Raw genomic sequence first — 16945 nt, forward strand, 5'->3', positions numbered from 1 at the left:
TTTAAAGATAAATTAGGACTATAGTGCTTTGCAGCGACTGGATTGGATTAATATTGAAGCTTTTTTGGTTTGTAGAATAAAGACGCATGTTAAATATTCTTCTTTCCAACAATAAACAGCAATTCTCCACACTTAGAATAATTTTAATCCAGAATATTAATTTTGCCAGAATGAAAGACATTTTTTAAATAAATAATAGTGTTTTGTCCTCAAGAGTTTTTTTTTTTTTTTTTTGTGGCCTATTTTTCATTGCAATATGTTTCGCCTCAGAGTAAAAAAAGGGTACTTGCAACATTACTTCTCATAATTGCAATTTAAGCTCACAATTGTGACTATCTAACATTATAATTTCATATCTCACAATTGCAGTGTAATGTCTTCTAATTGTGACTTTACATTTTACAATTTCGTTCTTTTTGGTGGAAAGTAAGTCCATAAAAGTCATACAAACTTTATTCAGCTCAATTGAACTGAATTCTGGGATCTTGTTGGACTTTTCCAGAATGTTAATGTTCTTGTTTACCCATCGTTTTTTGATCATTCGATGGTGAATTGATCTGAAACATTTCAATTTTATTTTTACTATGATGCATTCATACTACACTTTTTTTGTAATACAGTGGCCGTCCTACAGGATAACCGAAATGTAAAAGCCGTAAGCTTTTTAACTCAAGTTTCTAAATTAATTTGACAATTTGCGTTGGTTGTGTCAGGATATTACACATCAATGAGATAAAAGTTATGTGTCGTCTCTTTTGGCTATTACAGACACGATAAATATGATTTATTTGGTGATTAACTATGTTGCACAAAAAAAGATCGCCGAATTTCGAATAAATCCCGAAAGCTAAATATCAATCGGTTTCAGTTTAGCAAAAAAAGCCTGGATTGTGCTAATCGCGCTCGTGGCGCCGTGGCTTAGTTGGTTAAAGCGCCTGTCTAGTAAACAGGAGATCCTGGGTTCGAATCCCAGCGGTGCCTTTTGAGTGCACTTCATTCACACGTAAGGGATATAGCCTAAAGCCTTTACTATTACACTGCACTAATATTATTGATTATTTATTAGTACTCTATTCAATATTTCTCAGGATATTTTAACTTCTATTTAGGCACTTGTTTCCATAACATATCTGTATTCATCACAGGCATTTTATTGGCTTGTCTGCAAAATTCAAAGGGTCAAACAATTATTAAACACAAACCAATTCATAAAACAGCAACAATGGTAACATAAATAATAGTATACCACTGTTTTAAATACAATTTAATCAGTCAATTAATAGCTTCAATGCGGTATTATTAAACCACTGTATTATATTAAATATAATATTATAATATAATTATTATAAAGTTATCTACCTTTAACGTGTCGTTTACCCTTACCAAATGAATCCTGAATGTATGGTAAACTTCACAAAAAACGGTTACAGTACGCCCTCTGGTGGGACACTTACAACAGAGACGTTGTTTCATTTAGTTATGCATGCAACTGAGATAATACACCAAATATTTAGAACTTTAGAAATTAATTTGTTATACCACAGGGCAATTAAGTGAGATAAATAGCCATAAAGAAAATGCTCTACATGCTTATGATGCAAAGGCTTGATATAATGAATATAATAACAAATCTGGTCAATTTTTAGCAAATCAATTATAACTGCTATGATTGATTCCACTGGGAAGAATGCACAGTCATCAGAGGAAATAAAACTTCAAATACATTTTCAATCCTTTTATTGCAATTTATATTCTTCAAAAATAACCCAGATTTAACAGATATCCAGTTATTTTTAGATAAAAGAAATCTTCCAAGCTTAACAAAAGAACAAGCCGACTATTTAGAGTCACCTTTAACTTTACCGGAACTACACAATGCATTAAAAATACCAAATTATAAAACACCAGGGCCAGATGGGTTTCCTGTGGTAGAATTTATAAAACATTTTTAGAATATCATATTTTTTTATTTTTTAGAAAGGTTACAGAAATAAAAGCCAAAGGTATACCTTGCCTCACTTGAATACTGCTTTAATAAGACTATACTGGATAAAGATCCCAGCTTGCCTGCAATCGGCCACTATATTGAATAAACACAGACATTAAAATGATCTCTAAAGCAGTTGCATTGTTGGATACAATAATTTCCACAATTATCCATAATCAAACTGGATTCATCAAAGGCCGCCACTCCTCAAGTAATTTAAGAAGGCTTTTCAACCGTATCAATATATCACAACACAATCAAATACAGGCAATATTAGTTTCCTCAGATTTCTGATTCTACTATAAATTGGACAAAATCAACAATACTTTCGGCAGTAGCCCAGGTCCAATACTTATTAATTTCTAGGGGTGACATTAAAAACCTGAGTGTATTAATTTCTCCACAACTTTCAGAAATGGTTCAGTTAAGTTTTACCCCAATATTAACTAAAATGAGGATTGATTTAAAAAGCTGTAATTACTTGGCTCTCTTTCGTGGATAGCAACTGTCAAAATTAAAATCCTGCCTCAAATTAATTCTTTATTTTCAATGATCCCATTTAAACCTACGGGGTTTCAATCATTAAAATGTGATTTTTATTGGAAAAATACAAAAGCTAGAATCAGTCTGTCCACTTTGCAAAAATAGGTTACCTAGATGCTCCAAATGTTCTAATTTATTACATGGCAAATCAGTTACAATTTATTATTAGATGGATACATTATAACTCAGATTATGATCCATGGATTGATTTGGAACAAAACGAGTAATACCTTTTATAGGAACCTCTATCAAAAACAAACAAACAAAAACAACAATTGTTTCAAAAATAGCTTAAGGTTTTTTTTTTTTTTTTTTTTAGAGGATCCTACTATCAGCCTTGCTTTATATAAGTTTTATTATTTTGCATTTTTATAATATAACATGCTGGAAATGTGATAAAAAAAATCTTTAATTTGACAATCATGTCAATCTCCAGGCATGTTCAGAATTACGATACACCAGTCATACAGTAGAAGGTAGAATAGGTATAGGCCTATTTAGTTTTATATTTATGGATCTGTAAAATGCAGATTACATTATGCAATGGCAGTGTTATTTTCACATTGTATTGTTGTTGTAAAATATTTTGTGCTATAGGCTTTTTTGTGTGAAATAATAATACATAAATAAATAAACAAACAGTTAATAAAACAGCATTAAACAATAAGCCTACATGCTCTTCTTTATACATTGTTACACATGTCTACAATTCATATTATCATAATCAAGCTTTCTGTTTGCTGTGGGGACAGATATGACCCGGAACTCTAAATATAGGGCTACGTCCTCAGTGCACGAATCGATACGCAATAAATATATAATATATAACACTTTAAAACATAGGCTACCCATCCATTTACTTTCAACTGATATAATTTTGCTAACTCATGATGAACAAAGTAAGACGCGAGCGCCATATATGAAATAGTGGGCGTTGCTTAAAGGGACAAACACTGCAGTCTTGTGTTCATCGATATAAGAATCAGATTTTAACCTTTCAAATAAATTCGACGTTTCTCGGTTCAGCGGTGCGGTAAGTGCATTTCAAAATGTAAAGCAAAAACCAATGTTGAATGCGGCCTGTGTTGTTGTCGATATCTGCATTAAGTGCAACTTTACCGAATGTTTGTTGTGTTGTGTGTCATATGTTGCTTTGAGAACTTTGAATGGAGTCACAAAGTTTAATCACGTGATTCATTCACGTCTTTCTTTTGCAGAATGCGGCGGATTTCATTTGTTCCAAAACTATTGATTTTGAACCTTTTTATAACGTAACATTTGTGGCCAAATTGTTTTGAAGAGTCTAGAAAGATGTGTTGATTTATTTTGCACGGAGTTGTCGACTTTAAAATGAAGTGCAAACTGTTTTTATTTCGTGTTGTTTACACAGCAAACGTAAGCATATTTCCCGTTTGGCATTTTTTTGGGAACCAAATAATAATGGTCTAGAAATGTTCTCTGGCCTGGGGTTTGGAACTAAAAACTAAACTAGGCAGAACGATGCAGAGTTTTTGCGACAACCTAAAGAGAACCTGAACAGAACGTTCTGTTTTTAGGATATATTTTATAACCAAAAACTAACTTTTGGTTAGAAAAAAAACTTGCTTCTGGGAACCAAACATGGTGGTTAGCTGGGTAATTACAGTTTGCTCATCTGTAAGAATCTATCTTTGTCAAAGTTCCACAAAAGGAAGCAAATAAACATGAAATAATACAAATACAGTTACCATATTTGATATATAATAGCCTATCTAAAGGGTATATTATTAATGTAGCCTAGCCTGTAGATTGCTCCATCTCATATAAATCACGATCACTGTAAAGTAAACATAATGCACAATTGTTTATCACTTAATGGATCACAGTATAAAGAAAAAAAAAAGTTACATTAAGTTAAATCAAGTAAATGTGAAGATATTCCGTGTTTATCATTTCTTTTTTCCTCACAATTGCCTTTTAGATTTAAAATATTACTGTATTGTTTGAAATAGAATAAACCACATACTGTCACAAACAGTTTGTTTCGAGGAATGAAATGCATTGGGAAATTTGGGATTGAATAGGTTCATACCCTGTTTTTCTTTTATGAACAGATGGCAAACGAAGCAAAGCCCTGTCCATGTGATATCGGGGATACGATTGAATATGAAGGTCTTGGAGAGGAAGTTCAAATCGAGCACATTAAAGCTTATGTAGTGAAGCCTCAAGCATCAGAAAAGGCCGTTATTGTAATTCAAGATATTTATGGATGGCAGCTTCCAAACACCAGATACATGGCTGACATGCTCTCAGCCAATGGATACATGTAAATGTTTTCTAATGTTATAAATATTAAAATTGTTCAGAAATCCCTGTTCTTACTTGATTATTTTGCATTTGCAGTGCTATATGTCCAGATTTCTATGTTGGAAAAGAGGCGTGGAGCCCATCTCACGACTGGTCAACATTTCAGCAGTGGCTAGAAGACAAAAAACCTACAGACATCAAAAAGTACAAGTTCAATGAACTAACTGCTCTTATCTGATGCACTTGACCATGCATTCAAAGGAAAGACTAAACAGTCTTGTTGTTTTCCCAGGGAAGTGGATGTTGTATTGAGGTACCTGAAGGAGCAGTGTGGTGCAAAGCATATAGGTGTTGTGGGTTTCTGTTGGGGTGGTGTTGCGACACACTACATCGCTCTTCAGTACCAAGAAATTAAAGCTGGCGTCTCAGTCTATGGTAATGTATTTGTTGCATCTATATAAACAGTCAAGGATACATAAAGTATGTGTCAATATGCTGTCTGCAATCCTAGCAACTGTAGATATACATTCATTTAACCCAGGTATCGTTAGAGAGCGGGAAGACAGGTTTGACCTCAAGAGTCCAACCCTCTTCATATTTGCAGAAAATGATGCAGTCATACCTCTTGATCAGGTAAGCTGAGGTCATTTTACGATATATATATGAAGAGCACATTTCTTTTAAGACTTAAACTGTGTTCAAAAGCTTAGGGTCAGTAACTTAAAAAAAAAAAAAAAAAAAAATAGTATTTATTTTTTAAAGAATCCTGAACAAAAATATGTTTTCAACATTGGCAATATTAAGAAATATATGTTCCATCATAGTTCTGATTTATTGCTGCCTCAACAAGGATGTGACATGGAAAATTAGCTTTATTAGATTTGCACCAAACACATTTCAGGCCAAACAGCTCAATTTAAGTATAATCAGATTACAATTCTCTTTAAAATTATCCTTGAGTATTTAGTCTAATACAGATTTATTTGCATTTTATCTCTTAAGAATGAGAAACAATAAATGGGGATAAATGTATTATGAAGTCACTGGATTAATAAAGTAACCTATTTCAGGGCCGTACACCTGTCAAACAATAATTTAATGATGTTTATTGTTCTCTAACTTTTAACCAAGGTGACCACACTAGAGACAAGACTGAAGGAAAAGTGCACTGCTGACTTCCAAGTGAAAATCTTCCCTAATCAGACACATGGGTTTGTCCATCGCAAGAGAGAAGACATTAACCCCGATGATAAACCCTACATCGAGGAAGCCAGGAAAGATATGATCAACTGGTTGAAGAAGTACATGTAAACTGCAACAGGTTAAAATGACTGAGGTGAAGGTTAAACATTTTCTAATGATAAAAAGCAATAAATCTGATGACATTAACTTGAAAGCTTTTGCAGTTCTGCATGTATATTTTTAATATGGCACTTTTTTTCCTACTAAGATTCAAAAATCTAATGTCAATGACAACCAAGAAACAAATCTGAAAACAAAAGTTTAATGATCACTTCGGTACTACATTGAACTGCATCAAATGATAAATAACAGTACAGGTTCGACATTCCTTTAGAAGTGCTTGGGACCGTAGCGCGTCGCTCAGTCTTCAGGCTCGCCGGGGCCCCTGACATCATCAATCTTCAGAATCATCTTGACTACTTGAGTGGCCAGAGAAATCTGTTGTTTCTTTCCAATGAGGGTCTCGATCACATGCTGTTTCTTCATGTCTGTAAAGATTTAAGTCAAATTTAAGGCCAAATATATTTTATGTATCAGTTTAAGACTGAACCAATTACATAATAATAATAATAATAAAAAACACTACACTACTGTTTCAAAAGTTTGGGGCCAGTAATATTTTTTTTAAATAAAATGAATACTTTTATTCAGCAAAGATGCATTAAATTGATCAAAAGTGACAGCAAAGATTTTTAGTGTAAATTCATAATGCTCATAACTTTCTAATCAATAAATCCTGGGAAAAAATAACATTTTGTATCATGTATTTCCACAAAAATAATAAGTGGCACAACTGTTTTCAATATTGATAAAAAAATGTTTCTTGATCATCAAATTAGCATATTAGAATGATTTCTGCAGGATCATGTGACACTGAAAACTGGATAGAAAACTGTTGTTTTAAATTGTTATTTCACAATATTACCATTTCTACTGTCTTTTTTAATCAAAGACTTTTCAAAAATAATTTCAAAATCTTACTTAAATCTAAATGGCTTTTTTTTAACTGTTGCACAAGCACTACTAATAATATAACTATTTTCTTTGTTTTTCTTACATTTGCCTATTCTGTTGATGATTATTGTAAGAAGTATATTAAAGAAGTTCATACCATTTGTTGATAAATGTAGGCAGTCAATTCCAAGTGCAGAGTTGATTTCCTTGACTTGTCGAGCTCTGACCTCTGTCATCGTCTGAATAGGGTTCAAACCACTGTTCTCGGCGAGTGCCATAGGGATGACCTCAAGAGCGTCAGCGAACGCTCTCATAGCGTACTGTTCCAGAGAGGGGCACTGGAATCCAAGCAGAGTGTTTTAGAAATATGCTTAACAAAAACCTCAGAATGTAGAGTACAGATAACGGCAAAAATACCTTATCAGCTGCCAGGTTGACCGCAAGAGCGCAGGCGATCTCCGAGGCACCTCCACCGTACACGATGCGGTTATCCTTCACAAGGTTACGGATGACGCACAGAGCATCATGAAGAGCTCTCTTGGCCTCTTCGATAATCTAAATGATTCAGATGAATAGGCGAGGGGATTGCAAATTTGTAACCAGGATACGAAAACTAATTTAATATCTTGAGGAGGCAAAAGCCCAATTTAGCACTTAAAACTCTTTACCATTTTGTTCCCTCCACGGATGAAGATCGTCACGGCTCTGGAGTTCTTGCACTCCTCAATAACCAGCATTTTGTCTTTAGTGGTCCCAAAGCAAATTTCCTTCACCAACCCAGCAGCGCCCAACTTCTCCGGGGTCAGCTCGCTGAATCGGGGTACGATACGTCCTCCAGTAGCAATGGCGATGAGCTGGAAATGTTTGTATAAAGTCTCATAGTTTGTTCATACTCTCAACAGACATTAGTAACCCATCAGTGATAAAGCTGAAGACAATGTTGTGAGATATCCGAGCGTTCAAAAGTTTTTCTTTGAAAGGTACACTTTTAATACCCAAGACTGTACTATTATTTGGCAAAAGTGACTCTAAAGACATTTATAATGTTACAAAAGATTTGTTTTAAAGAAGTGCTGCAGTCTTGAACTTTATACTTAATGAAAAATATATTTATATATAAAAAAAATCAATGTCAACAAAAATATTAAAGTTACTGTGAACTGGAAGCTGTGATTGACTTTACTTCAGTAATGTGACATTTTCAGAGGGAAATGGAATATTGAATGAGAAAAGAGGGCATGGCTCTTTTTTTCGGCTGGGAATTGATTGAATCTAAAAAAGTATGTGTTCCATTCATCTTGCTGTCATTGGATCTGGTTCATCAGAGAAGGAAAGCACAATTTCAGATTTGTATTAAAGACGACAAATAGTTTTGTTTTTGGACTAACTTGCACAGATGAATTGTTTACCACAAGACTAGTAATGTGTGCTAACAAAGTAAATAGGGTCCATTTTGATTTCATGCTGACTTTAAGTAGCACAATTGTTTTACCATTGATAAGAAATGTTACTGGAGAACCAAATCAGAATATTAGAATGATTTCTGAGGGATCATGTGACACTGAAGACTGGAGTAATGATGCTGAAAATTCAGCTTTGCATTACAGGAATAAATTACATTTTAAAATGTGTTAAAAGTTATTTTGCATTGTTATATTTCACAATATTACTGTTACTGTTTAATGCATTTTAATGTTCAAACATACTGACCCCAAACTTTGAAACAGTAGTGTATTGCAGTGTAGTTTTTACAAACCTCAATCTCAGGTCCACCGACCCAGCGGACGGCAGGAAGCTCATTCTGCAGGAGCAAGTGATTGGCCTCGTCGTCAAATCCCCACTGGCAAATGGCAAGATTAGCCCCAGTATCCTTGACCTTTAGAAGACGTGTTGGAAGAGAAAAAAAAAAAAAACCTAATTAAATTGTATGATCAATGATACATTTATCATTAAAATCAAACCGAGGATGCAATACATATGGAATATTCAATTTGTAGCTCTAAATAACTCTATACTGAAGAGGGTTGTCATGCAGATTGAGAAAACATCATTATTGCTATTGTTTGCATTTTTTTACAATTATGTTAAAAAGAAAAATCAAAAAAATCTTAAAAACAAAGAAACTGATAAGATGTCTTTAAGGCACTTTAATCTGTCAATGTAGAATAAAACTGCCATTACATTTTATTTTATAGCTTTAGAAAAAATAAATATATATTAAAAAATATACAATATTAAATACAAATATATTGAATTAAAACAATCTCTTTACTACTTCTTAAGCAAGTAAGCAAACAGAACAAGCAATATACAGACCTGTCGAATCATTTCTGCAAACTTCTCCTTCTCATAATTCTGCAGAGCTTTATAGTCCTCCACTGAGGTCACGTCAAGCTTATGCTTGGTTTTGGGCTTGGGCGGCTCAAACGGGCAGGTGAGGATGGCGATTTTTGTGTCTTTCAGTACCTGGAGGAATATATAAAACATACTTATTAATGAAGTCCATATGCATATGCAACCAGGAATGATTATTAACAGTGAACACAAACCTTGGGCATCTGAGGGTGACTGAACTCTTTGTCCACAACGACACCTTTGATAAGCTGAGTGTCCTCTAGTTTACCACCGACCTTTCCTTCCACTTTGATGAGCTCAAAGTCGACATCCTTCCTCTCCATGTCTGCAACTGTCAAGATGGCATTGACAGCAATCTCTGCCATCTGTCTGTGGCACCGGTTGATCCTACGAACCAAAAAAAGTGAATACATTGATGATAATCCCTTACAATACTCTCAGTAATAAACTGTTAATTTAAAAAACTAGTAACAGACACACTCACACTTTGGACCCTAGCGTGGTCATGGCTGTCTGAATAAGAGGCTCTGTGTTGTTGGGATCCACTGGGAAACTATCCCCGATTTTGTCAAGCTCCTGGATGGCAATCTTTGCGGCCTGGTCATAACCATCGGCGATCCTGATGGGGTGAATGCCTCTGTCTAACAGCTGCTCAGCCTGTTCCAGAAGAGCTCCTGCCAAGACTACAGGGGCAAACACACATTAGACTATAAAGCTACACTAATGAAACAAGAAACATACTACAATATAGCACTCTTGAGATAAACTTCAACATATTACATTTAAAGATGTCTACTACTATAGATTTCATGTATGTCTAGCTATAAGCTACATATCAAATTTTAGATTATCTTAAAAAAAAAAAAAAAAAAAAAAAAACATCATTCAAAAGTCTAGGCTCGGTAGGTCTTTTTTCCCCCCAAATGTTTTTGAAAGAAGTCTCTTATTCTCACCAAGGCTGCATTTATTTGATAAATGCAGTATAAACATTAAAATTGTAATAATTAAAAATGACTATTTTCATATCTTTTAAGATGCAATTTATTTCTGTGATGGCAAAGCTGAATTGTCAGAAGCCAGTACTCCAGTGTCACATGATCATTCTAATATGCTGATTTGCTGCAGAAGAAACATTTATCAACTGAAAACAGTTGTGCCGATCAATATTTTTGTGCAAAACTGAAAAGGATTTTTTTTTTTTTTTAAGATTTCTTTAAAGAATATAAAAGTTTCAAAGAACAGCATTTATTTGAAATGGAAATCTTTTGTCAATGTCTTGTATATAAATTTTATAAATGTCTTTGTCACTTCTGATCAATTTAATGCATCCTTGCAGAATAAAATTATTAAAATCACCATGAAATCAAAATTAACCGTCCTTATTTTATGAAAGATTGCAGTATATTTTATCTGTGAACATTTATCTGTTTTTTTTAATGAATTGCCCTGATTATCTTTTATCAAAATAACTTGCCCTCCCCTCCCTCTTGCAGTGACATCTCTTCTCTTCTCTTTATTGATGCGTTTACTGGCATGGGGCAACCTGTCACTCACATGACATCACCGCAATAGCAAACCACAACCATCCAATTAATTCCTGATGGACAAAATCCCACCCAACATGTTTTATTTGTTCGAGAAGCCGTTTTACTCGGATATACGTCACAAATAGTACATCAAAGCATTATTAAATAAACCAAAATATGTAATAAACAATCATGCAGTGGGAAATATGTGAAGTTTGATCAATGACAAGCATTAAAAAGGCAAATTCTGCAACCTATGTGCAGATAGCTCAGCTGGTTATTATGTTTAGTCAGGGGAGGAGGGAGGACTAAAAGAAACGCAGACTCACCAACAACGCCAGTGGTTCCATCTCCAATTTCATCATCTTGAGACTTGGAGAGTTCAACCATGAGCTTGGCAATCTGATGTTCGACATCCATCATGCTGAGAATCGTTGCACCATCATTGGTCACGGTCACCTCACCATCCCTATCCACCATCATCTTGTCAAGCCCTGTAAACAGTATTAATCCGCATTAAGAAAACAGCAAGGAATTGACCATAAACTTGTATGCAGAACCGAGGACTTACCATTTGGCCCCAGTGATGTTTTCAGGGTGCCTGCAACTGCTTTTGCTGCCATGATGTGAGACTGAAATGGACGAATAATAATAGAATAAAATATATGCACATTACAGATTCAATCTGATACTGCATGATCTCATATTGTTCTGACAGACAGTAAGGTGCGTCACAAACAACAATAATCTTGATAGGATTCTTAAAGAGTAATAAGCACAATAAGCAGTTTGCATAAAAGTAAAGTCAAGGTACATTAACAGCTTTCTCGTAGCTAAAAACAATATTTCTTAAAGTCTCCCTGATTGCGCATCATGACTCAACGCAGTTAAGAGGAAGCACATGGACCATCCGCTGCTAGACATGAGGCACATTATTGAACGCAGAAGACAATAGAATACGCAATAAAGGAATTCATTCTCTCCATGTCAGATTACAAAAGCACAGTGCAACCAATAAGTTTAAAACATGAAACGGTTTGTAGTTTTCTGGATTATAGTTATGATTAAATGAACCGTCAAAAGAGCTTAGAGAGCCCGCTAGCCCGTTAGCTTTTATACCTTCAGGGCTTCCAGGCCAGTCAAGCGAGATTTCTTTTCCTGGTCCTTTATGATGAGGAAAGGCCTTCCATATTCATCGAACGCAAGGGTCCCCATGGCGGACATTTTTAATCTCCACCCTAGAGGAATGCACAGCTTTTTGAAATGATTTTATATAAGGAGGTTTGATCCTCTAGCCGTGCACCTCGACGCGTGGATCTGCCGGCTAGTTCTGGAAGAATCTTGGGGCGGGACGGACCAAACCAAGTGGAGGGTGTCATATCATCAACGGCATTTTTGGGTAAATTATGTAAGCGTCATCGAGTCAGTAATTATATAAAGTTTAAAACACTTCAGAAAATAATTTATGAAAGAAAAAGAAAGGAACATATCTGCCAAATTTAAGCATTTTAATAATGGTTCATCCTACTATCGCGATAACCCCAAACAAATAACGCGAGCTCAGCCACAGATTTATATTCCATACAGATTGACTAGAAATATTGAGGTTTATTGTTGACTAGTATATCTTTTATTTACAAATAGTTTATTTCTGCAAGGCCATGTGCGAGTCCACAGTAACGTGGTTTCCGGTTATCTGCTCCACCAGTCCATACTTATGAAAGCATGAAAGTGAGGAATTCAGTATGTTTCTCGGCCGAAGACGCAGTTGGAGTTGTCATTTGTAAATTCAAGGTAAATTCTATTAATTCAATTCCACCGCTCACATTTGATATTTGTGACTGACATTTGTTTCGATGATTGGATAGTCTAAAAGAGTTGTTGATGTATTTAACATAGCACTGTCAACTTGAAATAGCTGACTGTTTTGATTTCTTTGGCATTTTCACATGGTTTATGTAAATAGTTACATGAACTTAGCTGTTTAATTCCAGTTTACACATGTGAAAGATTATGTTTTTGCTCCATAAACATATGTATGTATATATAAATATAGTCATGTGAAAAAGAAAAGACACCCTATTGAATTCTATAGTTTTAAGTATCAGGACATAAAAAAAATTATCTGGTTCTTGGCAGATCTTAAAATGAGGTAAATACAACCTCAGATCAACAACAACATATGCCATTACACCGTATCATTATTTAGTTAACAAAAACTAGGCCAAAATGGAGAAGCCATGTGTGACACACCTACTGCTTCCATAGGAATGAAGAGGGTAATCAAATGGCTTTGATTAATTGATCATCAGCAAGTGTGATCAGAAGTTTGACCAGAAGTTTTGTCAGTTTGCTGGTCTGAAGCATTCAGGTGTGTATTAAGATTAACACAATGCCATCAGCAATGATCTAGACAAGCAATTGTTGCCATCAATCTGGGAAGCGTTTTACGGCCATTTCCAAACAATTTGATGTCAATTATTGTACAGTAAGGAAGATTATTCACAAGTGTAAAACATTCAAGACAGTTGCCAATCTTCCCAGGTGTGGACGTCCCAGCAAATTTACCCCAATGTCAGACCATGCAATGCTCAGAGAAATTGCGGAAAACCCAAGAACTGAACCTCAGACTCTATAGACTCTATAGCAGTCTTTGAGTCGACCATGAACTCCTCTCTGTATACCAAAGTATTGTAAAGCCAAATGTGAGGCCATCTGTCCGACAGCTAAAGCTTGACCGAAATTGGGTCATGCAATCGAATCGGACAATGATCACACAAGCACCACCAGCAAATCTACAACAGAAGGACTGAAAAAGAAAAGAATCAAGGTGTTGCACTGGCCCAGTCAAAATCCAGACCTCAACCCGATTGAAATTCTGTGCCAGGAACTTCAGAGAGCTGTGCATAAACAAATGCCCGGAAACCTCAAAGAAATGAAGCAACGTTGTAAAGAAGCGCGGGTCAAAATTCCTCCAGAACGATGTGAGAGACTGACAAAGTCAAACAGAAAATGATTACTTCAAGTTATTGCTGCTAAAAGTGTCTCTAAAAGCAACTGAATCATTGGGTGTGCTTAGCTTGTCACACATGGCTTCTCCATTTTGGCTTTATTTTTGTTAAATAAATAATGACACTGTGTAATATGTCATGTGTTGCTGTTCATTTGAGGTTGTATTTACCTCATTTTAAGACCTGCTAACACCAGATGATTTCTTTATGTCCTGATACTTTAAACCATAGAATTGGATCATATATAGTCTTTTGAGACGGTACCCTTTCAAAAGGTTGTAATATCTACCATTAGCTACTTTTATGCACACTTTAGGGGTAAATAAGGTACAAAGGTGAACTTTTTGAAAGAGTACTGCCCCAGTGACCGCTTTTGTACCTTTTTTTTTTAAAGGGGTGGTTGATTATGATTTCACTTTTTTCATTTTAGTTAGTGTGTAATGTTGCTGTTTGAGCATAAACAACATCTGCAAAGTTACAACGCTCAAAGTTTAAAGCAAAGGGAGATATTTCCTTTTACAGAAATCGTTTTTTTAAGGACTACAACAAGGGACTACACAACATTCCTCCCGGGTTAGTGACATCACTAACCCTGAAATTTACATAAACCCCACCCCTGGGAATGCAATTTATAGATTATCAAGACAGAATATGCTAATCAATGACTAGAAGATAACTACACATAAGCTACATAAATTCACCAACTAACCATTCAGAAATGTTGTCTACATGATGTCACTTCTTCTTGAGTCTCTCCATCATTGTCTGACTCCGGTTTGAACATAAAAGGCTAAAAGTGTTTGAAATGTTCAGTGCATGTCTGTGTGAGGTAAAAGAACACAAGCTGTTGAAGCTCCGCCCGCTGTGCCGGGAACAGCAGCACATTTGCAATTAAAGGAACAGACACAAAAAAACGGTGTGTTTTTGCTCACCCTCAAAAAGTGACAACTTTAACATGCTATATAAAAATATCTGTGGGGTATTTTGAGCTAAAACTTCACATACACACTCTAGGGACATCAGAGACTTATTTTACATCTTGTGAAAAGGGCATTATACCACCCCTTTAATAAGAGTATTTTCACAACATGCAGAAATGATTTTCAACATCTTAACTCCTTTTATCCAGCTATGATAATATGCCGTGTGAAGTTGCTGCTCGCTTCTTGATACTGTATGGATCTCAGCGCGGTCAGGCTCAGTCAATAGCTGAAGAGATCTGCGAACAAGCAGCTGAGTATGGATTAACAGCTGACATCAGCTGTTTGAGCAACCAGGATAAGGTATGTTTCTTACCATTACTTTCATGGATATCAAATCTGGGACAGTCACATATCAGAACTGACTGATGCAACTTGTGCATTCCCATGCATCCCCAGTACAACGTGGACAGTGAAATCCGCCCAGTTGTTTTTGTGGTTTCCACAACCGGTGATGGTGATCCTCCAGACACTGCTCAGAAGTTTGTGAGAAAGATCAAGAATAAATCTCTGCCGCACGACCACCTCTCCCATCTGCGTTATGCACTGTTAGGTAAGATGGTCTTTCTGTTGTGCAAGCGGGAGCTCTACCCATCAGCACTTTTTTTTAATGCTGTTATATATGCAGCTCTAGGAGATACAAACTATGCAAATTTCTGCAACGGAGGCAAGACCATTGACAGCCTTCTGCAGCGACTTGGTGCTAAACATTTCTATGCCACTGGGCATGCAGATGACGGCACTGGGTAAGCATGAATGTTGAATAACAATATAAAAAAGTTTCGATTTTCTGATATATTGCCTGGTCAAACTCTGGGACTCTTTTCTTTCCAGACTTGAAGTAGTGGTGGATCCTTGGATTGAGGGACTCTGGGACGCTCTGAAAAAAACATTCTCCGGCATGTCTGCTTCAAATCAAACGGACGCAGCCCGTAGTGACTGTACACAGGACAATAATCATAAAAATGCATCCGGCCAGGAAAAAAACAAGTCAGATCTAGAAGTTGATCTTCATCTTTTGAAGCTGAGTGAAGTACACTCACAAAATGAGAAAACTGTTACATCTGACAGCAGTGATGCAGAGACTCACTCTACCACGTTGGTTGCATCTCTGAAGCAATCTGTTCCACCGTTGTCAGAGTCCGTTCTTAAAGTTCCTGCACTTCCCTCTTCATATCTTGAGGTTGTTTTGGAGCAGGCGTCAACTGAAGGGGTATGGACTTCATGGAAAATCAACATTTATAGAGTATAGAGATTAATCTTAAATACCATGGGTCTTTTTTCATGAAAGACAGAATTCAGAGATTCTGTTTCTGTTACCATTTGCGTAAAATCATTGTAACAATTTATGTAAGCATGGATTTAGGAACATATGTATTTTATGAATAATCCACTGGGATTGGGATCCACTTTGAATAATTGTGTTGGACAATGGGGGGCATTTGAGTCAAAAAGGTTGAAAACCACTGTCTGATATAGATATAGGAATGATATGAAATATAATTTCTTTAACTGTGTCTATTATTGTGCTAATAAAAATCCTCCGTTCACAGGAGACAGTCCCATCTGGTAAAGACGGTTATCAAGAAGTGTCCATTTCAAAAGCAGTTCAATTAACTCAAGATGATGCAGTGAAATCTTCCATCTTACTGGAGCTTGATATTTCGGTGAGTTCATATTCATTCATGTTTATTTATGTAGTGATGCACCAATATTAAAATTCTGGCTGATATAAATGAGCTGATAATTATTTTAATAATAAACAAATTATTTGTATTTATGTATAATTGTTTATAATTATGACGATAACAAAAACATGTATAGAATACATTTAATACCGATAAATTAATAAATAATAATAAAATTCTATTCTAAATTGCCTAAATAATTTGCTTAAGTACACTAAAAACTAAAATCATTCATTTTAAATGCCACAAGTGAATTTAGGCATCACAACATTATTATGAATCATTTTTGGAATTTGCTAAAGATTACATTTAACAGTTTTTTTTAATTTATTTTTTTTAAGATTACCTTTCATTGAGCGTTAGATGACAAAAG

The 16945-nt window shown here is 35.3% G+C and overlaps 3 protein-coding genes across 3 annotated transcripts in view; 2 read left to right on the forward strand and 1 right to left on the reverse strand.

The window, feature by feature from the left end:
* Positions 1-3275: 3275 nt before the first annotated feature.
* cmbl (carboxymethylenebutenolidase homolog (Pseudomonas)) lies at positions 3276-7268 on the forward strand. The gene is made up of 6 exons (XM_079863207.1): positions 3276-3563; positions 4624-4835; positions 4913-5020; positions 5109-5251; positions 5358-5449; positions 5948-7268. Exons 2-6 carry the CDS (start codon positions 4624-4626, stop codon positions 6125-6127), a joined length of 735 nt encoding a protein of 244 aa, XP_079719333.1. The 5' UTR covers positions 3276-3563; the 3' UTR covers positions 6128-7268.
* cct5 (chaperonin containing TCP1, subunit 5 (epsilon)) lies at positions 6307-12425 on the reverse strand. The gene is made up of 11 exons (XM_079863206.1): positions 12013-12425; positions 11465-11525; positions 11223-11387; positions 9852-10050; positions 9562-9754; positions 9329-9478; positions 8769-8888; positions 7681-7866; positions 7430-7567; positions 7170-7350; positions 6307-6546 (listed from the first exon to the last, which is right to left on the reverse strand). The coding sequence occupies exons 1-11, from the start codon at positions 12115-12117 to the stop codon at positions 6419-6421; spliced, it is 1626 nt and encodes a 541-aa protein (XP_079719332.1). The 5' UTR covers positions 12118-12425; the 3' UTR covers positions 6307-6418.
* Positions 12426-12455: 30 nt separating this feature from the next.
* The window catches only part of mtrr (5-methyltetrahydrofolate-homocysteine methyltransferase reductase), a 24005-nt gene continuing 19515 nt past the window's right edge, over positions 12456-16945 (forward strand). Inside the window, exons 1-6 of the mRNA XM_079863296.1 lie at positions 12456-12687; positions 15034-15187; positions 15284-15437; positions 15513-15630; positions 15719-16097; positions 16438-16551. Coding sequence (XP_079719422.1) covers positions 15044-15187; positions 15284-15437; positions 15513-15630; positions 15719-16097; positions 16438-16551 — 909 coding nt within the window. The 5' untranslated portion in view covers positions 12456-12687; positions 15034-15043. The remainder of the gene's footprint in view (positions 12688-15033; positions 15188-15283; positions 15438-15512; positions 15631-15718; positions 16098-16437; positions 16552-16945) is intronic.

The sequence above is a fragment of the Squalius cephalus genome (genome assembly GCF_949319135.1).
Source record: "Squalius cephalus genome assembly, chromosome: 25".
Taxonomy (NCBI): domain Eukaryota; kingdom Metazoa; phylum Chordata; class Actinopteri; order Cypriniformes; family Leuciscidae; genus Squalius; species Squalius cephalus.

Excerpts from the sequence above, each read along its gene's own strand:
- cmbl (XM_079863207.1), top strand. The coding sequence starts at position 4,624 with ATGGCAAACGAAGCAAAGCCCTGTCCATGTGATATCGGGGATACGATT. Across the intron at positions 5,252-5,357 it reads AGCTGGCGTCTCAGTCTATG|GTATCGTTAGAGAGCGGGAA; the intron begins GTAATGTATTTG and ends CATTTAACCCAG. Across the intron at positions 5,450-5,947 it reads CAGTCATACCTCTTGATCAG|GTGACCACACTAGAGACAAG; the intron begins GTAAGCTGAGGT and ends CTTTTAACCAAG.
- cct5 (XM_079863206.1), bottom strand. The coding sequence starts at position 12,117 with ATGTCCGCCATGGGGACCCTTGCGTTCGATGAATATGGAAGGCCTTTC. Across the intron at positions 7,867-8,768 it reads TCGGTGGACCTGAGATTGAG|CTCATCGCCATTGCTACTGG; the intron begins GTTTGTAAAAAC and ends AAACATTTCCAG. Across the intron at positions 7,568-7,680 it reads TCCGTGGAGGGAACAAAATG|ATTATCGAAGAGGCCAAGAG; the intron begins GTAAAGAGTTTT and ends TGAATCATTTAG.